We start from the raw sequence: 27305 nt of genomic DNA on the forward strand, positions 1-27305 counted from the left end.
CTAAAAGGTATGAGGAGAGAGAGACCCGTGACGCGCTCTCTCACTCCACAATGGGATTTAACACTGGTGCTGCGCACACTGGTTAAAGCCCCATTTGAGCCTCTTGACCGGGTGCCCCTCAAGTTTGTGTCAGCCAAGACAGCTTTGCTGCTGGCCCTGACGTCAGCTAAGAGAGTGAGCGACCTGTCTGCACTCTCTGTAGCCCCTTCTTGTCTTAGAATACAAGAAGACGGCAGTTCGGCCATATTACGCCCGAACCCGGCTTTTACACCCAAGAGCATTACTAGCTCGTTCAGATCGAGAACAATAACACTCAATGGTTTCTCTCTCCCTCCTCATCAATCTGAGGAGGAGGCAACAGCCCATCTCTTGTGCCCTGTACGCGCGCTTGCCTGTTATGTGAAGCGCACGGAGGCTCTGCGCAAATCTCAACAGTTATTTGTGCATTACAGAGAACATTCCCAGGGCCTCCCCCTGACGAAACAACGGCTGTCACATTGGCTGTGTGATGCTATCACACAGGCTTATGTGTCAGCGGGGGCAGAGCTGCCTGAGACTATCAGAGGTCACTCGACCAGAGGAATATCGTCCTCTGTCGCTCTGCAAAGAGGGATGCCTATGGAGGATATCTGCACAGCAGCCTCCTGGGCTTCCCCATGCTCTTTTATTAGGTTTTACCTAAGAGACATGACGAGCCTCTCTATGACACACTCAGTTCTATGTTAAACAATGTGAGGAGGAGTCAAATATTCATGCTGAGAGCTTTTGTGTCTTATCAGACACATTGGAGCTGCTCGTTGATGACGTGCCGTTGGACGCATCACGTATGTTATGCTACGTCTGACGCATGATACTAGCGCGTATGTAGCTGTGTTTCTGGTACTGATCGGGACCAATGAGGCATAGACTAAATCGTGCTTCGCCCTTTAACCCAATAGCGATAGCCTTAAAAGGCGAAGCCTATACGACATAGAACGATACTTACGTATTGTAACTCTAGATTCTATGAGTATAGGTGCAGCCTTTTACAGTGGTGTAGTCCAGGGTATACGCGGGTATACGGCGTATACCCACTTATCTTTCAGTCAGCATTGCGTATACCCACTTCTAAACCCCCCCAGATGCGTACCATTCAGTAGTATCTGCAAGCGAAATCGCGCACTTTTCCCCGGTGAAGCCATGACCCACGCTACTCTGCAACTTATTGGCCAATACTCGCTGCCTTTACTGATTAGATTGGTTAACTGTAGGCATGACGACGAATGAGCCAATCGGAGGGAGAGAAAGGCGGGTCATGCCGAAGTAAATATCGCGAAAGACAAATTTACTTTTACAAGTTTACTTTAAATGATTTTCTATAATAATCCGGTAAAATGAAGCGAGCTATCCAAACAAAAATTTCATTTGACAATTTCAAACGTCCTCGCGAATCAAAATCAGCCAGCAGCTCAGCAGTTAATGTTAGCGATCGTACACCGGTACAGTTACCGTCGACGCCCGCTCTGCCCCCCGCCCCCGTCGGAGAGGAGGCTGTTTGAGACCTGGTTGAAGAGCCATCGGGCTGCCTCTTCTGTGCGTTCTAGACAGTGCAGTGTGAAAACTCCTGCAGAAAGCAAGTCTGTCTGGAATATACTGTAGTATGATCATAGTTAGAAACCCAGTACTGGGCTCAGAGAGCATATCACAGTTGATGTGTTGTAAATGCATTTATATTTTTTCTTTGTAAACTAAATATTGTTGTTTTGTTACATATTGTTTTGTTGAATAATTTGAATGATGATGTTCAATCATCATATGATATTTATATATATATTGATATTATACATATCTAACGAGATGATTGTTGTGGAAGAGAAATAATCTAATGTTTAATCTAAGGTGAAATATGAATAAGGATGCAGTATCACTGAAATGACTTTAGTATGTTATTTATTTAAATAACATTCTACATAAGTAGTATTTTATTTAAATAAATGTTCAAAAAATTACTGAAACACCATGTTTGCCTCATCTATATTTTACATTCATGCTGGCTGCCTGTGTGACCAGTAATACCTACTGCTCCTGATCAAGTCATGTTAATTTCATAATAGTGGCACACTCTGGCCCATGCTATGTGTTGCGAATCAGCTGTTCAAAGACACCGTTTACAAAATAAATTACTGATTTGCCATGTGAGAGAATAAGTGTCCTTCCAGGAATAAGGAATAGTTGTCTCTCACTAGTCTGTGGGCCAGTATTTGTTTAGTCATTTCATAATCCTTCCTCCCTGAGATCAAGCAGCAGAAATTATGTGCCAATGTAAGTAAACTAAAAAGAGTAGTCTCAAATATCACTGTTTCTAAAAAAAAAGGGTGTTTTTCTGGGCTGCGTTAAAAAAAGGGCAAACATTTAGAGTATACACACTTCTCCAGGGATCACTACACCACTGGCCTTTTAAGTGTCAGCCTCATTGTCCTTTAAATAGCTGAAGAAAAGCTGTTTATTGGGAGCAGAACGTCCGCCGGCGCCCTCCTATATCTGCGGACTGCGGACGTCGTTGAGGCCCACGCTGTTGGTGGGCGGGGATTACACATTTTTCAGTGCTACGGCTCACGCCTAGGGATAACCCAATAGCGATAGCCTTAAAAGGCTGCGCCTATACTCATAGAATCTAGAGTTACAATACGTAACTATCGTTACCCGGGCAACCCCCAACCCGGTCCCTTCAACGTGCAAGCCCCCACCCTCCTGTTCCCCCAAGCCCCTCCCCCAGCTGACCTTATGATTCACCCCCCACACTGATTGACAAGTTGAACATTCCAATGAATGCGCATAGAACAACTGGCATAACGGACAACGAAATACAACGAAATACAACGCAACGCATAATACACAAACTCTTTAATTGTCCCAGTGTCGCTACAATAGATTTGACTTGATGAGCATTTTACAATGCTGCGTGTGTGTGCGTGTGTGTGTGTGTGTGTGTGTGTGTGTGTGTGTGTGTGTGTGTGTGTGTGTGTGTGTGTGTGTGTGTTTGTGTGTGTGTGTGCGTGTGCGTGTGTGTGTGTGTGTGGACTCGTTCGCAGGTTTCCTGGTCAGTCGTCTAAATGCTGGAGTCGGAGACACGTCTCTGTGGATAATCTCACCGAGCAGTTCTTCTGAATACATCGATATGAAGGCGATAATAGGGCTGCTGCTGTTGGTCTTTGGCCACGGTGTGTCCTCAGGTAAGACTGACTCATGTTTTTACTTTTCAAAACGATCTTTCCAAAAGGTTCGTTTATGGTCCCTGAAGAGACGATGCTTAGATTCCCTAATTTGGTTGAAAAGTATTTGAGTATCCTCTCTAATGAGTTTAAATTAATCCACAACATGATTAATCCACAACTTTTACTGTGAGTATTTAAACTAATATAAGAACATTTATTTTGGGTTCGAACTGTGTAAACGAAACCAGCGCACTGGTTTGATGACGTCGTTCCTAAATGTACAATTTATTATCAGAACCAAACATTAAACTCGGATTGGAGGGAATCCGATGTCTACTTTTAGTCTACTTTTATATTATCACTCAGAGATAACTTATTATTAAGTTGTCAACGTTCCTGGAGAATCATCACGCACGCGCACACATGCACATGCAGACGCACAATAATATAATTATTATCATTGCTATCAATATATTATTATCAAATATAATAATTATATTATTTATTATTATCATTCCAATGATAGCAATGTGAAGGTTAAAATGCCGGCATCGAATACAGAAATGCAGCAATTTACTTACTTGCTAATACAAATTTTTATAAAACATTGAATAATAGTTTATTATTCATGTCAGCATGAGTGATTAAGAGGCAGCAGGTTGTGTTATTTGAAGGTCTGGTCAGCCAGTGCTGTGGGCTACAGTGAGATGTTTGGATGTCAATAAGATCAAACTGAAGGTTCCTACATTACCTGGACGGCCAGGGGGCGGAGCCATGTGACAGGGGGCGGGGCCATAGGACAGGGGGAGGGGCCATGTGCATTCCAGTGTAGAGGGATGGACACGTCTGTCTGTCTATAGTAATGAACTGTATTAACCTCTCCGTCTGTCTGTCTCTCTGTTTGTCTTTCTACAGTAATGTACAGTCTTAACCTGCCTGTCTGTCTGTCTACAGTGATGTACCGTATTAACCTGTCTGTCTGTCTGTCTACAGTGATGTACCGTATTAACCTGTCTGTCTGTCTGTCTACAGTAATGTACAGTCTTAACATGCCTGTCTGTCTGTCTACAGTGATGTACCGTATTAACCTGTCTGTCTGTCTGTCTGTCTGTCTACAGTGATTCACTCTCTGCATTATTTCTACACGGCGTCCTCTGGACTCTCAACCTTCCCAGAGTTTGTTGCTGTTGGGATGCTGGATGAAGTTCAGATTGGGTACTATGACAGCAACAGTAAGAGAATAGTAATGAGACAGGACTGGATGGAGCAGTTCTTGAGAGAACATCCAGGTGAACTTGAGAGGAACACTGGACGGGCTCTGGGTGCCCAGCACAGCCTCAAAGCTGAAATTGTGAATCTGAAGAGAGCTTTTAACCAGACAGGAGGTACGTTTATATCTAATGTCACATATCTCAAATATAGATATCCATCATTTAACCCCAGAATAAAGTTACACAACACACACACAGGCACGCACGCACGCAAGCACGCACATACAAGTAGTCAGTGTGGCATTACACAGTGTGGTAGTACTCAGTGTAGCAGTACTCAGTGTAGTAGTAGTCAATGTAGCAGTACTCAGTTTAGTAGTACTCAGTGTACTCAGTGTTTGTATATACATTTCAAAAGAGAGATGGCCTGTTGTATGTTTGATCTTGAGTGTCCAGAATCCCAATATTAAATCAATATTATTTTATCACAGTATTATCTAATGCTAGATATGTCTCATCTCATAAATCAATGACAATTATTCTAAAAGTTTGTAGTTAACATGACAGAATGGCCTCCAAAATACAAATATAATTAAATTCACAGAAAACGTAACATGACATATAGTTAATGGAGGTAACCGTTTCGGTTCATGCTTTTATTGAATGAATAAGTCAAACACCGCGCACAGCATTATGGGCTTCAGCATAACATGACAATGACACTAGGTGTCGCTAGATGCTCAATAATCAACATCCATAACATCTTCCTTCCTTTAGATTAATGTTCTGTTATTATTACACTTCGAACTCTTCACTTCTCAATCACGATTACAGGCTGTAATAACATAACTCTGTATCAACAACCTCTTGTTATTATAGTATCACATAAGGGCAGCGATCACCCACCTACTCCCTAGTTGAACCCATGTTCTCATGTCCCGTACTTGTTAGTGCATGTGGGCTCTGGTTGAGCCTCCGTTCCACCAAAGTCACCGGTTCAGTCTTTGAGGTGGCCGTGAGAGGCGGCCGCTACCTGTGGAGACTGCCTGGCCCGCTGTGCTTCCCCGGTGTCAGGCACATTCCCGGCAGCGCTGTACTCGGGGTGGGCGAAGCCAGACTGCTTGGGGGGGGGGGGGGGGGGGGGGGGGGGGGGGGGGGCGGTGTGTCTTCGGTCCCTTCTGTTTCGCCCTGGCCTGACCCATGCCTGGTCTCGGCTGCGGCTGACTTCCCAGTCATATGACCCTGTTCAGGACCGTTCTGCTCTGGCCTACCGATTGGCTGTGCTTCAGCTGAGTGCTCTGCCACCCGAAGATCCACACGGTTGCGTCTGTGAAGTGTGCCGTTAACATCCACGTCGAATGAGCGAGAAGCGATTTTTCTGGATGCATTGGCCCAGTGCGATCACCTGGTAGCGGTTTCATTCTGATCCGATCTCTCACGATCAGCTCTTGGAGGTCCCTGGCGGGTCTGTCGTAGGTCGTAGGTCGATTTCGCCTTCTGCCGTTTCCACCGCATCTTCTCAGTCACTCCGACCACCACATGTGGCTGCAGCAGGCTGTCTGCAACTGGCAGCGAGGTCTTGAGCCTTCGTGACATTAAGCGTTGGGCGGGGCTGCTGTCCAACCCCTCTGTGGGCGTGTTGCGCCAGTGGAGGATGGCCATCCATGCATCTGTGCCCTCTGCTTTTGCCCGCTTGCAGAGTGATTCCACTATTTTCACAGCTGCTTCGGCCTTGCCGTTTGATTTCGGATGACGGGAGGAGGTTGGACATGAGTAAAACCCCAGTTTGTCGCGAACTTCCTGAATTGTTCACATGCAAACTGTGTGCCATCAGTGATCACTCTGTCCGGCTGCCCATAACGCACAAACTGGGCTCTGCAGCGTGTGATAAGCGTGTCAGCTGATAGGTCTGTCAGATGGTCGATTTCCCAGTAATCAGAGTAGTGGTCTACAAGGATGATTCTTTGCCTGCATACGAGTAGATGTCCATGCTCACCGTTTGCCATGGACGTGTAGATGTCTCATGCGACATCATTGGTTCCTTCTGCTGATTCCTTGCATACTCATTGCATGCAGAGCAGTTGGCCACAAAGTCTTTGATTTCAGCTCTCATGCTCGGCCAGAAGAGGGTATCCCTGGCCCGTCTATAACAGGCCTCGCCACCTATGTGGCTAGAGTGTATCCGCTTGAGTAGCTCTGCTCTCAGGGCCTTTGGGATAATTACTCACTGTCCTCTGTATTGCACATCATTTTGCACATTCAGCTCATCCCGGAAGGGCCAGTAGTCCCACACTGCCAGTGGGGTGTGCTCCTTGAAGTCAGGCCAACCGTCCAGGATCACCGTCTTCAGCTCTTGGAGTACATCTTCCATTCCTGTGTGCTTTGCTATTTGACGGAATCTGAAGGAAGTGACTTTCAGGTGCTGGGCTTGGTCCAGCTGTGCGTGCTCTGTCTGGGTGGCAAACACTGCGTGGCGCACATATGGGGTGTCTGGCCCCTGGTGCGGCAGAGTAGCTCGACTTAAGGTGTCCGGTACGTACATTTCTCGCCCGGGCTTGTACATCACATGTGCATGCCATGTAACCAGCAGGTGGTGCTGCTGTGCTGCGTGTTTCTAAACAGAATATTTGTTACAGTCCGTTGGATCTTCTTTCCCCAACACGAACAACACACACACATGTCCAGAAGTAAACATACTGTATATATACTGTGTATATATACAGTATGTATTTTTTTTTCGTGTCATTAACAACCATGTTAAGTCCCTTGTAGCTGATCATTTACCCGATAAACTTGAGTCACTTTCCAACACGTCTATGTCTGTCAACAACCTTACAGATGGCCTAAACAGTGCACTGTCAGAATCGCTTGATTTCTTTGCTCCTCTTAGAACCAGTAGAGGCACTCGAACTAAATCTGTACCTTGGTTCTCCGACCTCACTCGCTCTTTAAAACGGGCTTGTCGTAAACTTGAAGACCGATGGCGCACCTGTAAATCAGAGTCCTCACGCCTCGCCTGGACTCTTAGCTTTAAACATTATAAACATACACTTTCTGCTGCCAGATCTTCTTATTTCTCCAATTTGATAAATACCATTAAGAACAATCATTGGGTCCTGTTTAATACTGTGGCCAGGCTTACACACTCTTCACCGGTTCTGAGCTCTTCTTTCACATCTAATGATTTTCTAGAGTTTTTCACCGACAAAATCTCCCAAATAAGGAACAATATCATTAGCCAGCAGCCCTCTAGTACCATGTCCAGCCAGTGCTCTGTGTCCTGGCCCACGAGTTCACTCTCTCAGTTCAAACCTATTTCTGCTGAGGCCCTGGCCTCAATGGTTGCCGCCTCAAAGTCAACAACATGTTCACTTGATCCCATCCCTTCTGACCTCCTTAAGGAACTCTTTCCTATTCTGAGTGTCCCTATACGTGCCATCTTTAACACTTCCCTCTCTGAGGGGTGTGTCCCCTTAACCTATAAATCTGCTATCATTAAACCACTCCTCAAGAAACCCAATAGCGATCCACTGGTTCTTGCAAATTATCGACCTGTTTCCACTCTGCCTTTCTTATCTAAAATACTTGAGAGAATTGTTGCTGATCAACTGACTCTCCACCTTTCTGCCAATAATCTCTGACAATTTTCAGTCTGGTTTCCGCTCCTGCCACTCTACTGAGACTGCCCTAACTAGAGTAGTTAACGACCTACTTGTCACTGCTGACTCTGGATCAGCCTCCTTACTTTTAATTCTTGACTTAAGTTCGGCCTTCGATACAGTAGATCATTGTGTGCTTCTACACCAACTGGAGCATTACGTTGGTATCCACGGGCTGGCGCTCTCCTGGTTCCAGTCCTACTTATCTAGTAGAACCCAACGTGTCAGTTTCAATAACTCTTTGTCAGAATGCTCTACGGTTACCACTGGTGTGCCCCAGGGGTCTGTCCTGGGGCCCCTGCTGTTTTGTATCTACATGCTCCCTCTGGGTATGATAATTGCCGAATATGGTATAAAGTTCCATTTATATGCTGACGACACACAGCTGTACATCCCACTACAGCCTAATGACCCCTCCCATATACAAAATCTGGAATCATGTGTTCGCCGAATCAAGACCTGGATGAGTCAAAACTTTCTCATGCTTAATACTGCTAAGACTGATTTGCTGGTGATTAAGCCCAATAACTACAAGTACTTCTCTGAGAGTCTCTGTCTTAATATCGATGGCTGTTCAATCTCTGAAAGCACGCACATTAGAAACCTAGGCATTACTTTTGACCCAACCCTTACTTTCCAGACTCACATCAAGGAAACCACCAGGTCGGCCTTCTTTCATCTGCGCAACATTGCTAAAATCCTCCCTGCTCTGTCCCGGCGTAGCGCCGAGGTGGTTCTCCATGCCCTTGTGTCTTCCCGTTTGGATTACTGTAATGTCCTTTTTTCTGGCCTCCCCATCTGTTCTACTAGGAGCCTTCGGCTTGTGCAAAATTCAGCCGCCAGACTCTTAACAAAAACAAGTAGGTACTGTCACATAACTCCTGTCCTGGCATCATTACATTGGCTGCCCATTCAGGCTAGAGCCGATTTTAAAGTTCTTCTCTTAACGTATAAGGCATTAAATGGACTTGCACCTTCTTATTTAACTGAACTACTTTTTCCCTACATTCCGCCACGTCCACTCCGTTCTCTTAGTTCTAACCTCCTTGTCATCCCACCAATCAATAAAAAGTCTGCTGGTGGCAGGGCCTTTTCCTACCGTGCTCCTTTTCTATGGAATGGCCTCCCACTATGTATCAAAGAAGCTTCATCCACTGCAATTTTCAAGTCCCGTCTTAAAACATACCTTTTTACTCAATACTTTGGTTTAAACTAATTTTTAACTGTTTTATCATATTCCTGTGGTGTTTTAATATTGTTTTAATATTGTTATTATTGTACTTGATATTTTGTAAAGTGTATTGAGACCAGTGGTGTAGTCTACGTGATACGCAGGTATACGCCGTATACCCACTAGGAACGCACCAGGATTTGCGTATACCCACTTAAAAATGTGCACGGATACGTATCAATCGTCTTGTGACAGATCTTTCACCTCTGTGTTTATTTTTCGGAAATATCGGTTGGGTATAACTGCAATAAAATACTTTAAGCAGAGGAAGTTATCTCCTACATTCACCATTCATAAAATTCCCGCTGCGCGCTCGCGCTCTGCCCTGTCTCTGTTACGAAGCGCGAAGCTGCCCCTGCATCTCTGCACGTTAGTTGGCGGGCCGAGCCCCTCCTTCTCGCGTGTGTGTGCGTGTGTGCGTGTGTGTGCGTGTGTGTCCAGTCCTCCCATATTAATGTGTAAACCACATAATAAGTAGTCAACAGAAGACAATGTTTTAATCCCACTTTATATCTCCTTGTTACTTTTAGATGAGAACCCGGAATTTAAAAACAGGCATCCTTGGTTAGAGTGGAGGGAAAAAAAGTTATAGGTAAATGTCAGCCAACATACAGTTGGTATACACAATTGAAATTCATAATGTTAATCACTATGCAAATGAGAGTATAGCTAATTCATGGTCATTTTTAAGGTGCAGTAATTTCACACTTTTACACAATTCAATAACTGTATGGTATGTTAGATAACAACAGTAAGAGCTCAAATTAGAGCAATTGAAAGAGTGAAACATTAGTCTCCTGTCATCTCCTTCTCATGCACTGGTTAGCCATGGATGTAAACAGTTCATTAAATTATTTTGAGTAGATTTTGTCCTTGTTTAGCATGTGCTATTGCTACTATAGATATACAAAGGACAACTTGCCATTTTTGTGTTCCATTTGTTCATACTGTTATTAAAACTGATAAACCTACGCAGCTTTCCATGATTGTTGATAATCATTATACTCTTAAATCAGCGGGTTGTAGACCCCTGCGTTGGTGAGTGTGGTGCGACACCCCATAAGCGCCACACACGTACACGTACCGGTCGGACGGGTTTGTACGAGGCTGGAAGGGAATCATCACAGTATACCCACAACAATAAAATAGACTACACCACTGATTGAGACCATGTACCATGGTGATTTTGCACTTTAAATAATAAATTGATTGATTGATATATATATATATATATATATATATATATATATATATATATATATATTAGTGCTGTCAAGCGATTAAAATATTTAATCTCGATTAATCACATTAATGTCATAGTTAACTCGCGATAAAGCGATCTTTTTCTATTCTAAATATCCCTTTATTTCGTGCTGCTAGCCTTTTAGTGAGATCAGGGAGTGTTGAGAAGGACAGTAATAAAATCTATTTGGTAAGATGGATATAAGAAGAAAGACCCACAGTGAATTCAACCCGGTCCACTTGACATCGGGTAGGTGCATGACAGTGGTACCGTAAAACTTCAATAGCCCGGGCTTTCATCAACTTTTGAACAAAACTCTTGCTCAGCAAAGACAGAAAATTTATTATTTAAACCAGTGGTGGGACAGAAGGGAGATCTTGAATTGGATCCTGTACTGGACAGGAAGCCAGTGGAGGGTTTTGAGGATGGGTGTGATGTGGTGGTACTTCCGCACCCCCATCAGGATCCTGGCAGCACAATTCTGGATGCACTGCAGTCGCTGGATGTTCTTGCTGGGGATCCTGATGAGGAGTGCATTGCAGTAGTCCAGCCTGGAGGAGACAAAGGCGTGGACAAGTTTTTCGGAACCGGGGAGATTGAGTATGGGGCGGAGTTTTGATGGAAGAAGGAGGTTTTGCAAAGATGTTTGGATGTTGGCCTCAAAGGTCAGGTGAGGGTCCATTCTGACCCCGAGGTCAGTGACTGAGGATAAGAGGTGGAGGTCGTGGCCGGAGAAATTGATGCTGGTGATAGTGGATGACCGGGTCTGGTGTGGAGTGCCAACAAGAATGGCTTCCGTTTTTGAGCCATTGAGCTGCAGGAAGTTCGCCGCCATCCACACCTTTATCTCCTCCAGGCAGGTGGAAAGTGTGGATAGAGCTGCAGAGGGGTTTGGGTTTGTTTTGATGTAGAGTTGGGTGTCATCAGCGTAGCAGTGGAAAGATGATCCATGCCGGCTGATGACACGACCAAGGGGGAGCATGTATAGCGTGAAGAGGGTGGGGCCAAGGACTGATTCTTGAGGGACACCACAAGTGACAGAGTGCGTGCATGATTTAGCATCATCCAGTGATACATACTCTGTTCTGTCCGAGTGATATGGCCGGACCGGAGAGACTGAGTGATGATTTTGGTGATCAGTGGAGTGACTTTTTGTCAGGGTTGAGGGAAATGGGTACAGGTCACAGGGGGATGGCTTCAACTTCCTTAGGATGATGGGAGTGGAGAAAAACCTAACATTATCAAACTTTTTCAAGAAAATCTTTAATTTTCTCTGCATGAAAAATTATCATTTCAATCCACAAACAACATATGTGTGATCAAGGGCATATAAAGACTGAGACCAGAAAATAATTACTTTCTCTCCATTGAAACCCCTTCATATTTTTCGATCTCATAGGTCCCATGGGCTCTACCGGAAAGGGTGTGACTTCGCCACTCTTTAGGCCTCCTGCAGTACAATATAGAAGGTCTGGTCGATACAAGTACCCCGGGTTCAGGCCCACAGTATAGCATGTAGTTATCAAACGAACCACCAGGGGTCAGTGTTGCACATGCAAAGAAGTGTGCTTCATAGCGCAGGAGATGAACGCGGCGCCAGACCAGCAGGAGTGAACTCAATCCGTGGCGCCAGCCCCTGCTCATTAAACTACGAGTCCAATCATATGTCCTCATTGACGTCTCCACTAGGGCATGACCTGCCGACTGAGTACAGGGGTGAGAGATGGTGGTATTGAAAGATCTGTGCTGTGATTCGCCGGCGGTGATTATTTGGACCATATGTTAGGAGACTCATAGTATTTAGGGAGAGCACTGTGCGTCTGTCTCTGCGTTGATGTTTAGGCTGTGTATCAGTTGTACTGCCCGTGTGTCTGTGGTCATTTCATTCGAGTATTTAATGTTGACACACACATAAACATAAAATCACATTCATGAAAACAATTCTGTCTAAAACGTACCCACAACTTCTCTCTCTCTCTCTCTCTCTCTCTCTCTCTCTCTCTCTCTCTCTCTCTCTCTCTCTCTCTCTCTCTCTCTCTCTCTCTCTCTCTCTCTCTCTCTCTCTCTCTCTCTCTCTCTCTCTCTACCTCTACCTCTACCTCTACCTGATTCCAGCCCACTTCGGTTCCACTCCGTTGCTCTCCGTTAACAGTCCGCTGGTCTCCCGCGTAGACGCCGCTTTATTTAGAGGTTTCCCAGAGTTCCCAGCTCCCCCCTGTGTGTCTGGGATCATTGGTTTAGCCGTGGGGGGGGGGGGGGGGTAGGAATATTCATACTGGTTTAAATAATACATTTTGTAGTCTTTCCCATCTTTGCTGAGCAAGAGTTTTGTTCAGTGATTGAAACATATAAAAGCCTGGGCTATTGAAGATTTACGGTAGGCATACCACTGTCATGCACCTACCCGATGTCAAGTGGACCGGGTTGAATTCACTGCGGGTCTCTCTTCTAACTGTCCTTCTCAACACTCTCTGATCTCACTAAAAGGCTGGCAGCACGAAATCAAGGGATATTTACAATAGAAAAACATGCACGATTAATTGCGAGTTAACTATGATATTACTATTATTAAATATTTTAATCGCTTGACAACTCTAATATATATATATACACACACACAAGCTCACACACACACAAATTCTCATCTGTGTTCCAATGTATTCAAATGACCAGGGCACAAAATGACATGTATTCAGTCCTCCTGGTTCAGTGTGGTCCCTGTCCCTGCCCTCAGCTCCTCTGAACAGCGATGCTCCTTTCATCCATATCAAAAATGCGTCTTTCTACAGTCCTGGCAGACATGTCTTTAATCCTGGAGGTGTGTCTTTGTTTGTTAATCAGTTAAAGATAACCTCTGAACTGCTGAGGTAAGCCTCCTTTATGAATCCTCCATCGGAGAACCTGAGGGTGGGTTCGGGTGGTGTAGGGCGGTGTAGGGCAGGTGTAGAGCTCTGGCTGGTCTTATTTTTTCATCTATTCTTTTTTAAACATGAGTTATTATCATAATAATATTGATGTGGTTTGTGTTGTGATATCTGTGTGTATTTGATGTTAATGAAGAATAAAATACATCTAATCTTACCCTTTCTCTTTTACTTCCTTTCATATCTCTCTCTCTCTCTCTCTCTCTCTCTCTCTCTCTCTCTCTCTCTCTCTCTCTCTCTCTCTCTCTCTCTCTCTCTCTCTCTCTCTCAGGTACCCACTTATATCAGAACATGTATGGCTGTGAGTGGGATGATGAGGATGGTACTACTGATGGTTATGAGCAGTTTGGTTATGATGGAGAGGACTACCTAGTGTTGGACCTGAAGACCCTGACCTGGGTCGCTCCAGTACGTCAGGCTTTCACCACCAAACTGAGATGGGATGGGGACAGAGCTGAATTACAATACTTGAAGTACTACTACACCAAGCAGTGTGTTGATTGGCTGAAGAAGCTCCTGGCCTATGGGAAGAGCACTCTGCAGAGAACAGGTAGAGTCACATGACCCGGTGGGCGTTGACAGACTCATGTCCCTGAGAGCGCACTCACACTAGGCCATCTGTACCGTGCCCAAGTCCGTTTGACACCTGTACCGTATTCTAGTACGATTTCCTACCCCCTGCTGTGCCGCTGGCCTGGGCTCGCAATCTCAACTGAGTATGGTGGCCTCATGTACATACGTCATCACGTCGTAATACGTCATCACCAAGCGTCCGCTGCTTAGTAGAACAACACAGAGAAAACAATTTACACTTAACTGACTTTGTTGCTTATTTGGAGCCGTTCTACTCAGATACAGCCCTCTCGAACTGAGCGTCTTTACACTGCCTAATGCCATGTTTTTTGCAAACCTTTTTCGCGGCACGGCCCGAGCGTTTACACTTCCCGAGGACCTTGCACACATTGGCCGTTTATTGGGTTTCATTCTGTTGTAAATGCGACGGCTCCGTGGTTCCGGGGGGGGGGCTTGGGTAGAGGAGTTGCTGCGCTGTCTCCACAGAGACAACGCAGGGATATCTGTGGGAAAGAGATATTGAACCCCCAACTCACATGCGGGACGGGACGCAACCAAGGAGTCAGTTGGTCAAAAGCAGGAGCCGGCTCAGAGAGTTGAAGGTTGCAAAAATGTTGCCGGTTTATTTACAGTGCCAAAAAGTCACACAAAAGAATACAGCCTCTCGGCAAGCTGTTGCATATCAAATGCCCGACCTTTTTCCCTCACCATGTCTCCCCATTAAATAGGCCTACCAATCAGGGCCGATTGGGAGAGCCCACTGGGATAGGTGACACATCAATATAACATGATCAATCAAACACCACAGAATGATAGCCCCAACACTATATGTTCATCAACGATGCATGCAAATATACACACACACACACACACACACACACACAACACAGTCTTTGATAAATAAATCACACCAACCATAACGACACTCAGAAGTACAAACGCTACCTCACCACCCCCGCCATTAGCAAACCAAATGAACTGTCCCGGAACAGAAAATAAAGCCCTGGGGTCTCATTACAGAAACTTCCTAACTCTGAAACCCTATCCTATCTTGAGATAGGAAGGCATTTAGGGGTTTTGATATTACAGAAGGAGGTTTCCTAACTTAACTTAGGAAGAAATCCTATCTTATCTTAAGATAGGAATTTAGCCATTACAGAACTATCCTAAGTTAGGTATTTCTTAAGTTAGGATCCCTAAGTTAGGTGGCCATACACCCTGTCCTAAATTCAAAATAACTGTCAATAAAAGAAGAAAATGGTAGCAGCACTGCTAGTAGGTCTGTATGACAATGAAGACGAGGAACATCACAACAGAAATGTGATGGCTAAAGGGCTACCGAGACCGCATAATGATTTGTTACCTTTGTATTTAAATTGTATTTTATCGCCTGCAAAGACATTTAATTTTGAATTTGGTAGAAGAATTGCTTTACTACTTAATTACTACTTCTTTTTGTTCTCTGTACCAATACCCGCCATGTACTAGTGCTACTAGCTTGCCGTCATTAACAAAGATCCTCAACATTCGCTGTTAACGTTAAAAGTAACTCATTCTATCAATCTCACGCACACTCTGGGTGCAGAAGCAGACATAACCTGACGATTGCCGATCGAAAAATCTGATTGAAAGAACACAGTTAGGATTACCTAAGTTAAGATAAGATAGGAGGCCAAAGATAAGATAGGAAACGGCCAACAGGTTAGGGACTGCTTCTGTAATAGGAAGTTAGGATTTTTCCTATCGTTGAGTCCCTAATTTAAATTAGGATGAGAAGTTAGGATTTTTTCTGTAATCTCCGAAGCGTGCTCAGGCCACTTGAGTACGATTGGCGTGTTCACACTAGCCAAAGGATCTAGAATTTAGGGGCGCAGAGGTGTCAAAACGGACTTGGACACGGTACAGATGGCCCAGTGTGAGTGCGCCCTAAGTCCCTGTTCTCTTTCTCTCTCTCTCCCCCCCTCTCTCTCTCTCTACCTCCCCCCTCCCTCTCTCTCTCTCTGTCTCCCCCTCCTCTTCCTCTCTCTCTCTCTCTCTCCCCCCTCTCTATCTCTCCCTCTCCCCTACCTCTCTCGCGCTCTTTACAATATAAAATAATCCCTCTCTCTGTTTCTGTCTCCCTCTCTCTCTCTATCTCCCCCCTCTCTCGCTCTCTCTCTCTCTCTCTCTCTCTCTCTCTCTCTCTCTCTCTCTCTCTCTCTCTCTCTCTCTCTCTCTCTCTCTCTCTCTCTCTCTCTCTCTCTCTCTCTCTCTCCCACCTCTCTCTCTCTCCCACCTCTCTCTCTCTCCGCCCTCTCTTTCTCTCTCCCCCCATCTCTGTGTCTCTTTATCCCCTATCTCTACCCCCCTCCTCTCTCTCCCCCCCCCATCTCTACCCCCCTCCTCTCTCTCCCCCCCCCTCTCTCTCTCTCTCTCTCTCTACCCCCCCTCTCTCTCTCTCTCTCTCTCTCCCCCTCTCTCTCTCCAGAGCGTCCGCGGGTGTCTCTGCTCCAGAGGAGCCCCTCCTCCCCAGTGGTGTGCCATGCTACAGGCTTCTACCCTGACAGGGTGGTGGTGTTCTGGAGGAGAGACGGCCAGGAGCTCCATGAGCAGGTTGACCCCGGGGAGGTCCTCCCCAACCACGACGGGACCTTCCAGGTCAGCGTGGACCTCAACCTCAAGGCCGTCCCACAGGAGGACTGGGGGAGGTACGAGTGTGTGGTCCAGCTGAGAGGGATCGAGGAGATCTCCACCCTCCTGGACCCCGACCTCATCAGGACCAACGGGGGTAAGACTGGTGTTGGAGGGGATGGAGGTGGGGAACACATGTTTCACCACCTCCATCTGACCTCATCACAACCACTGCCAGGTGTACCTGGACACTGCTGAAGCTACTGGGTAAACACACAGCTCTCAGGAGTAGCTCACTGCAGCAGAACACGGTGGATTGTGGGTAAATTAGTTCTATGAATAGGGCTAGTCTCAGATCAGTCCCTGAGTAACCCTGAGCACCATAACAGATTCTAGAGGATAGTTAAACTGACGTTGTGTTAGTCGTGTGTGTAGCATCACGTGACCGTTGACATGTGGTTCAATGATGGACGGATGGATGGGAGAGGGTCTCTGTCCAACATCTATTATTACACACCTGATTTTATTTTCTTGATTTACCTTCAGAGGATCAGAGTGGCCTCACCATCCCCATCATCATTGGGTTCCTTGTTCCCCTCCTCGCTGCTGCTTCTGCTGTTGTTGGAGTCTTTGTGTACCAGAAGAGGAACGGTGAGACACTTTTACAACACTAATCATTTCTCTCGATCTTTAGATTCACAAAGTAGTTGGTGAGTAAAATTAGTTTTTACTGCAGTTCTGCTCTTTTGATTAACGCCACTACCAACATAGAGACCTTGATGACTTGTCTAACACACTGTCTATTCAGCTCTGTAGATCTAGAAACATCTAGCTCACTGGACTATACAGCTCTATAGACCTAGAAACATCTAGCTCACTCGACTATGCAGCTCTGTAGATCTAGAAACATCTAGCTCACTGGACTATACAACTCTCTTGATTTAGAAACATCTGGCTCAATGGACTATACAGCTCTATAGATCTAACAACATCTAGCTCACTTGACTATACAGCTCTGTAGATCTAGAAACATCTAGATCACTGGACTATACAACTCTGTAGATCCAGATACATCTAGCTCACTGGACTATACAGCTCTATAGATCTAGATGCATCAATCTCACTGGACTATACAGCTCTATAGATCTAGATGCATCTAGCTCACTGGACTATACAGCTCTATAGATCTAGATACATCTAGCTCACTGGACTATACAACTCTATAGATCTAGATACATCTAGCTCACTGGACTATACAGCCAGTGGCGGTTCCAGACAAATTTTACTAGGGGGGCCAAAGAGGGGCCGGTGTTCAACCAGAGGGGCACAAAAAAAAGGCACAAAATGATATTTGAAGATTTATTTATTTTATTTTCAAATCAGTAAAATATAAAGAAAACTTCCCTGTATGGCCCAATAAAACAAACCAGCTCAACTGTACTGCATGGCTTTTTAACTTAACCACTCAATTTATGGAGCTAATGCCCTAAATCCTGAAGCTAAAGGAGGTAGGGCCGTAGAAAAATGAAAAATACAGTACAGGGTACAAATACAGTGTGTCAATTCAATGTGAACAAACCTCCAGGGTACAACAAAGGGTATAAAAATGTGACATTACCTATTAATGTAAACACTACACTACAACAACAGGATACGGCGGTTGTGCTGTCTGGCAAAACGGTCCACAAATGCATCCAGATCCAGAGCCTTGGCCCTTCTGGACTCTATGCTCAGGACACCAAGATCACTGAGTCTCATGTCAGTAGTGGTGGACCGCAGGAAGGTTTTGATCAGTTTCAGTGTAGAGAAACTGCGTTCGCAAGAGGCTGAGCTTACAGGAAGGGTTACGGCAATCTTGCACAGTCTAAAGAGTTCAAAGAAAACTTCCCTGTATGGCTCAATAAAACAAACCAGCTCAACTGTATTGCATGGCTTTGTAATTTCACCACTCTGTATTTTTCTGTCCAAAACTCTCTTAAATTGATGGAGCTCATGCCCTAAATCATCAATGTCTGCATTGTACAAACGGCCAAATGAAAAAACATTGGTCTCCTTTGAAAAGGCATCACTCTGGGGGTTGAGAGACTGTATGCTTGTCATGAGCTCACAGTTGGTATTGGAGAAACGTCTGTTCAACTCCTTGAGCATGCTGTCAATTACAGGATAGAAAAATGATGTGCAAAACATAGCTTTGTCACGTTCTACCTCCCTCTGACCAACAGTGCTTAGTGTGCAGTAGCCACTGAGCCTAGGGCTCAGCATTGTCTGACGTTTTGCCACTGATGTTGCAGAATCACAGTGCTCACAAATAGTCAATGCTTCATCCCACAACTTATCAAAGAAAGACTCCTGCCTGTGGTCTTTCAATGTCTGGACTAAAGCATTTACCAAGTCACAGCTCTAGCCAGATCAACAGTTTGTGACTGTAACATGTCAGACGGTAGTTTTGCCTCCCCAAACAACTTACTAAGAGTGACAAGGTGCACAACAAATTGTAGGTCAATTTGAGGCAGAAGACCTTGGGCCTCAACAGTTCTTTCACCGTGGCGTTCTTGAGCAATCTGTTGCAGTAGTCGTTTAAGGGCAGGTAGAGTGTCCATTATGTTGCGTAGGGCTAGAAATCGGCATGCCCAACGTGTGTCGCTTAAACGTTGCAACTCTCTTGTTTTGCCATACATTTCTTTTTGGAGAGACAGCCATTTTGGGTGCACATATGAGCCAGAGGTAAAAATATAAAGGCTCTGTAACAAAGAAAAAAACTCCTCTGTTTCTGGGACATTTTTGACTACATCAACTAACACTAAATTGAGACAGTGTGCACTACAATGAATGTAGAAGGTAAATTTAGCCTGTTCTTTGATCCTTGCCTGAACCCCTGAATGTTTACCGCTCATAACGGCAGCGCCATCGTATGCTTGGCCTACAAGGTTATTTTTGTAGTTCAGGCCGTAACTTTCCAGTAAGTTCACTATTTTTCCAGTTAGGCTTGCTGCATCTAACCTCTCTGCAGATTCAAAATGGAGAAAACTCTCCTTAATCGCCCCATTGTAATAGTACCTGAGTGTGAAAGAAATCTGTTTACTTTTTGAAACATCCTTTGTTTCATCTGCCATGATGCTGAAAACCTCACTGTTCTTCGCTTCTTCTATGATTTCAGAACGAACCATTTCTGCCAAACAACCCAAAACCTCATTCTGGATGATCTTGCTTGTGTACTTTGCATTGTTAATAGAAGTTAATCTTCTCTTAACAAGTGGGTCGTGGTTAGCAACTGTGCTAAGAATTTCCCTAAAGTTTCCTTTGTTATTGGACTCTTCAGATTCATCATGCCCTCTTTGTGCTATGTTTTGTGTAGCTGTAAGTAACAGCACTTCCCCAATTGTTTTAATGTATGCCCGATTTTCTTGTACTTGTTTAGTGTGTTCTTTGTTAAGGATATCTGCTAGTGTTGCATCATTTTTAACAGCACTTTGATAATCCCGCCATGCTATCATCGCACACTTGTGTCGCTCAGACTTTGCATGAACTGAAAACCCTGCCTTTCTCATAGTTGCATTTTTCCAGTTTCTAAACCCAGGGGTTGAAACAAAAACAGTGTCAGGGGTCTTTGGTGTGCTAAAATGTCTACATGCATAGCAATATGTAGAGTCCATTATGACAGAATACTCAAGCCATGGATGAAGAGTATACCAGTTTTGCCTGAAGCACCGTCTTCTGTCCCCCATCAAAGTGGTTGGGAATATATTCAAGTTCGGCTGTACTGGTGCATCATTCTTGGACTTGCTGATATCTGTAGAAAGATGTACAGTAAACATAGAGCACAACTACAACATTTATTTACTTACGCATGTATATCTGCATGTAGTTCAAGTTTGTGCCATATTGGCACAAATTGAATTTACAGCAGAAAGCATAATTTTAAGGATACACAGTAGACCTACAATGAAATTGTAATTGCACTACTTTGCAAACAGAAATAACCTTCTTCATCACAAACCTGCAGTACTTGATCCACATGGATTTACTTGCTGTACCTCTGGCTGTTTCTCTCTCTGTCTCTGTATGTTTTCTTCCTCCTCACCCTCTTCTTCATCCTTCTCACTCTCTGAAATTTCCCTCTCTGTGTCAGAGCCCTCACGTTCATCACATGCCCTCTCTCCAACCTCCTCCGACTCTCCCTCTTCCTGCTCCTCAGCTCTCTCAATACCTTGACTTGTTTCTCTCACTGCTGTTTCTTTCACTTTTTTATTTACTGGGGCAAAAAAGGATGCTATATTCTTTCCTCGTTTCATGATAGCTGCTATTAGTAGGGGCACGCATTACACTTCGTTGCATAACCATCTCTCCCTACTTAACACGGGAAGATCAACAAGAACAACAAGTCACATAAAAGATTAAATCGTTTTGCTTACCTTCAACTTTTGCAACAGGAGAAATCGTAGCTCCTTTCTCCAGGAGTATTTGCTGAGCTCGCATTCACCGAGCAGCAGCAACACAGTGTTTGGGTGCGCCGTTTGGGTGCGCCGCTCTAATTTACCCGTGTAGAACGTGCAGCAACAATGTTTGGGTGCGCCGTTTGGGGGCGCCGCTCTAATTTACCCGTGTAGAACGTTGCGTCGCATTAGTTCCGCTTTTGGCACTCGCGTGTAAAATCATAATCAATTCATAATTGTTTTATTTGGTCAGCACGGTGGGGCCACAGGGGGGGCCAGGGACATGTCCACAGGGGCACGGGCCCCCGTGGGCCCCCGTGTAGAACCGCCATTGTATACAGCTCTATAGATCTAGATACATCTAGCTCACTGGACTATACAGCTCTATAGATCTAGATACATCTAGCTCACTGGACTATACAGCTCTATAGATCTAGATACATCTAGCTCACTGGACTATACAGCTCTATAGATGTAGATACATCTAGCTCACTGGACTATACAACTCTATAGATCTAGATACATCTAGCTCACTGGACTATACAGCTCTATAGATCTAGATACATCTAGCTCACTGGACTATACAGCTCTATAGATCTAGATACATCTAGCTCACTGGACTATACAACTCCATAGATCTAGATACATCTAGCACACTAGATACATCTAACACTCACTGGACTATACAGCCCTATAGATCTAGATATATCTAGCTCACTGGACTATACAACTCTATAGATCTAGATACATCTAGCACACTAGATACATCTAACACTCACTGGACTATACAGCTCTATAGATCTAGATGCATCTAGCTCACTGGACTATACAGCTCTGTAGATCTAGATACATCTAGCTCACTGGACTATACAGCTCTATAGATCTAGAATCATCTAGCTCACTGGACTATACAGCTCTATAGATCTAGAATCATCTAGCTCACTGGACTATACAGCTCTATAGATCTAGATACATCTAGCTCATGACTTCACCTCCTCCCATTCTGCTACTTCCCAGGTTCTGACACCAGCTCTGAGAACACTGAGGGGCAGAATTCGGCTCCTGAGGCCCAACCTCTGACCACAGTCAGTACTTTACCACTTTACAGTACTTATTCAGACTTGTATGTTCACAGTTTTATTTATATGCAGCCTACTTTATCACATCAATAGTAATTAACTATTTTAACAGAACTTCATCACAGTAATATTTTAACAGTACTTCACTACACTAATATATTAACATTAGCAGTCATATATAAACAGTACATCATCACAGTGATAATGTGTTCAATGTTTAATCCTGACTCGTGCTTCCTTGCTGTTTAGGTTCAAAGTTAAATCATGAAGAGGCTTCCTAAACCAGGATGGAATGGATCGCAGTTCACTTATAATCGTTACCAACAGGCTTGGGACTTCAGCTAACTAAAGATGCTATATTTGCTGAATTAAATAACATTCATACTTAACTTTATTTTGATAACAACCATTAACCTGTAAGAATTGTAAATCAATAGATCGCTGTATTTGTGATAGATTTGATTTAGGGCGCACTCACACTAGCCCTAAATCAACGTGCCCAAGTCCGCTTCACACCTGTACCGTGCTCAAGTCTAGATCGTTTGGCTAGTGTGAGCATGCCAACCGTACTCAAGTACAGTTCAAATCCGTGACCCGAGCACACTTCGGAGAGGTGTGCTCGGGTCACGGTACAGATGCTAATTGGCCGACATGCGCACACGCATGGCTACGCAACCTGAGCTGGATGACGTTTATTCCATGTCACCCTTCTTTCCCAATGAACAATAAAGATGACGACAGGCGGTTCACGAGTGGGTTCACGTTGGTGCGATAGTGAAGTTGAGTTTTTGATTAAAAATCCCCCGTTCGTCACGGCATGTGCTTTTTTGGTTCACTGGAGAAGGCTGGAGTTCAGTTTAACTACTCCAGGCTATTTAACTACTCTCAACTATTCATACAATCACCTATTAACACGCTCACACACTCACCTATTCACACGCTCACCTATTCACACGCTCACCTATTCACACGCTCACCTATTAACACACTCACCTATTCACACGCTCACTTAATCACACGCTCACCAATTCACACGCTCACCTATTCACACGCTCACCTATTCACACGCTCACCTATTCACATCCTCCACCATCCAACCTCTCAACCATTCACCCATTCATCCATTCACACTCTCACCCATTTACTCTCACCCATTCATCTGTTTTGCTAATTCTCTCTGCTGAAGAGTATCTTCCTTGAAATAAGTAGATAGATACACGGTATATAGTTCGACATACATTCCAATGCAGTGGCGGACTCAGACTGTTTGAAGGGCAGGGGCGAAAAAATAAAAAGGGCACATTCTGGACAACATGGGGCCCCACCAGCGGACACAGTGGCTTTTCTAACTTGATGGTGTTTTGTTCCCCCAACGGAGCCTTAAAGGCAGCGCTGCCTGGAAGGTCCTATCCTGAGACGCGGGGCGCTCCTCTGTTGAGCAACTCGTGATTGAAGGCTTTTTTAAACATTATATAGCGACTTTTTTTCAAGTTTTGTCCAGTTAGACTGGTGCAATACGTTTGTGAAGTATGGATAGTGAGAGTTCTGCATCGATTGAATTAAAACATCAATCCACGACGGAATATGAAGATAGTTTCCCTGCTGGGGTCACCGCGCATCAAATGGCATCGAGACGCACCTAAACCAGAGCGGACCTTCTGGAGCTGCGATATGCTTGCAAAACAGTTGATTTGTCACCAGAACAGCTGGATCTCATACCAACACACCGGCTTATAAAGAAGAGAAGGAGGAAAAGAGGATCGAGAGGAGGGATCAGGAACAGGATCAGGAGACGGGGAAGTAAACTACCACTACCTGCTTTCACTCTGTCAAATGTGCGATCGCTACGTAATAAGATGGATGAACTTGCGGCACTTGTTAAGCTTGATTCAGATTATCGGAGTACAAATTTATTCTGTTTCACTGAAACGTGGTTAACTGAGGACATTACAGTGTGCTTGGATGGCTTTACATTCATACGCCTTGACCGGGACAAAGAAGTAACGGGGAAATCAGTCGGAGGTGGTCTATGCATGGTTGTAAATGACAGATGGGCAACGAACTTCACAGTTCGTGAGATGCACTGCTCACGACACTACGAAATCTTGTCTGTGTCATTTCGTCCCCACTATCTTCCCCGTGAATTTCAATTAATAACAGTAATTCTTGTTTATGTCCCTGGCCCTGACAACGCGCTGGCAGCAGAGCGCATTTTAGAATGTTATGACAATGCCGTCTCCAGGGCATCTGACCAGCCCGTGTTTCTGATGGGAGATTTCAACACATGTGACGTCACCGCACTTCTCCCACAGTTAGAACAGTATGTAACAACGCCAACACGGCTGAATAGAACGCTAGATTTATGTTTTGGAAACATCCCGGGTGCATATGTATCCAAGCCCTGCCCTGCCCTTGGGTCCTCAGATCATAATGTAATACTACTACTGCCTAAGTACAGACAAAAATTGAAGACCCAAAAAGTACAGGCCCAAACCATCATGGCATGGGAGGTAGACTCCATTCAAAGACTGAAAGGATGTTTTGAGCTGACAGATTGGGAAGAATTCTTCAGGGAATGCAATGGTGACCTTAACCTGTTGTACGATACCATATGCTCTTAGGTCACATTCTGTGCTGATAGTGTTATTCCCACCAAACAAATTAAGATCTTTGCAAACAATAAGCCATGGATAACCAAAGACCTTAAGAACTGTCTCAATTTAAAAAAGTTTGCATTAATCCAGGGTGACCAGCAGAGAGTTAAAGAGCTGAAAAAGGAGCTAAAGCAGAAGACCAAGCTGGCCAAGCTCAACTACAAAAACAAAATGGAGGAGAAGTTCATCAGTGGAGATATAAGGCATGCATGGAGGAGCCTAAACACCATGATGGGCAGGAATAAGAACACTGCTGCAGTACAATGCCCAGACCCTGCTGCCTTTGCTGAAGAACTCAACACCTTCTATGCCAGATTCAACAACACTGACTCTATGGAGGAAATGGTCACTCTCCTATACCCCCCAGAATCTATCTGCATAGAAGAGAAGCGGGTTATATCCATCTTTTCCCATCTCCATTCCTCCAACGCTCCTGGACCAGATGGGCTGAAGGGCAGAATACTGAAGGAGTGTGCAAGTCAGCTGGGCGGTGTAATGACGGAAATGTTTCAGCTCTTCCTAGATGCCAGTTTTGTTCCCAGGCCGTGGAAGGAGACCACCATCATCCCTGTTCCCAAAAAGCCCCGGGCTAAAGCTCTGAACGACTTCAGACCAGTGGCACTCACCTCTATCCTGTGCAAATGCATGGAGAGAGTTGTTGCAGGAGAGCTCACCACCACCATCGGTGAGAATCTGGATCCACAGTTTGCCTACAAGCCAAAACGAGGTGTGGAGGACGCTACATTACATCTACTGGATACCATCACAAAGCACCTGGACTCCCAGAACTCCTTGGTCAGGATGTTATTCATGGACTTCTCGTCAGCATTTAATACAGTTAACATCAACACACTCCTGCATCGCCTTCAGCAGCTTCAGGTCAACCCAGCACTGACACTTTGGATCAAGGAGTTTTTAAAGGACAGACCCCAGCATGTAAAGGTCCAGGGTGTAACATCGTCCAACATCATCCTTAACACTGGAGTCCCACAGGGTTGTGTCTTGTCTCCCATCCTGTTCTCAATATACACCAATGAGATCACATGCAACATCAGTGGATTCAAGCTATTTAAATATGCAGATGATCTGGCCTTGGTGGCCAAACTGACAGATCAAAGCACCCTGTCCAAGTACACCCAATATATCACTGAAATGGCCCTGTGGTTCAAAGAAAGCTCACTGCAGTTGAACATCAGCAAAACCAAAGAACTGTGTTGCCATAGGAGGAGGGCATCTAACATCCCACATCCACTTTCCTCACCTTTGACCCTGGAAGGACAAGTAGTTGAACAGGTGGTGAAGTTCAAATACCTTGGCACAGAGATCGACCAACGTCTGTCCTTTAGCCAGCATGCAGATGGGGTTTACAAGAAGGGACAACAACGTATGTATCTCCTGAGGAAACTAGACACCTTCAATGAGAAAAATTGCTTCAAAGACACTGTTTCCCCTTATTCTAGCGACTTTATAAACACCAAAATGAGTTGTTCAAATCATTGTGCACTTTCACATTTTAGCCAAAGAAAGGAGGATGCCTTACTGCTTTCATCTTTACTAACATTTAAGTAAAGATTTGACTGGAGAAAATTCAATGTGCCGCTACCATACAGTCTTTGACCGCCTGCAGCCAGCTAAGGAAACATTTAAGGAAGTTTTCCTTCATGTTGAGCTGATAGCTGACCATTATCGTCTCTCTTGCACGAAACGACCTACACTTGAATGATCTTGAACGCTCAAATATTTATATACATTTTAAACGGATTATGCAAACTGAAAATATTACGTTTTTCTAACTTGGCATCTAATTGCGCTTTTCCACTATGGGTTCTGACATACTCTTTATCCGCTTTTTGCTTCGTTATCCAGTGATTTAAGTACCACTCGATGTACCTGTTTGTCATGGCGACGCCACATGAAAGCAACGCCCCGCATTCCCCGTTCGTCAGCTACAAAAGAGAGGAACGTCTGCACCTCAATAGCTAACCACATGTTTTTTTCGGTTTGCCATATTCTTGCTCCAGAGGGCACATCATCATCAGGGGCAACCTAGGGCACTCATTAATTTTCGTTCACGTGTAAAGGGCAGCCAATAAGGCACTTTCTCTCATTTCAACACCATAGAGGGCACTTTAGCACACTTTTTCAATCATGGGGGCACCAGACGGGCAGAAGGGCACTAGAAGGGCACCAGACGGGCAGAAGAGCACTAGAAGGGCACCAGACGGGCAGAAGAGCACTAAAAGGGCACTATAAGGACCAGACGAGCAGAAGGGCAATATCAGGGCACTAGAAGGGCACTAGAAGCGCACTAGAAGGGCACTATCAGGGCACTAGAAGGACCAGACGGGCAGAAGGGGACTATCAGGGCACTAGAAGGGCACCAGACGGGCAGAAGGGCACTTGAAGGACCAGACGGGCAGAAGGGGACTATCAGGGTACTAGTAGGTTTCCAGACGGGCAGAAGGGCACTATCAGGGTTCTAAAGGGGGCACTA

The 27305-nt window shown here is 44.9% G+C and overlaps 1 protein-coding gene across 1 annotated transcript; it reads left to right on the forward strand.

Moving 5' to 3' along the window:
• Window positions 1-3056: 3056 nt before the first annotated feature.
• On the forward strand, window positions 3057-22902 carry LOC115538474 (major histocompatibility complex class I-related gene protein-like). Its single transcript, XM_030350040.1, has 7 exons — window positions 3057-3212; window positions 4313-4579; window positions 13734-14012; window positions 16503-16802; window positions 17192-17296; window positions 22096-22163; window positions 22407-22902. Exons 1-7 carry the CDS (start codon window positions 3158-3160, stop codon window positions 22416-22418), a joined length of 1086 nt encoding a protein of 361 aa, XP_030205900.1. The 5' UTR covers window positions 3057-3157; the 3' UTR covers window positions 22419-22902.
• Window positions 22903-27305: the final 4403 nt, after the last annotated feature.

Source organism: Gadus morhua, unplaced genomic scaffold, assembly GCF_902167405.1.
Source record: "Gadus morhua unplaced genomic scaffold, gadMor3.0, whole genome shotgun sequence".
NCBI lineage: Eukaryota > Metazoa > Chordata > Actinopteri > Gadiformes > Gadidae > Gadus > Gadus morhua.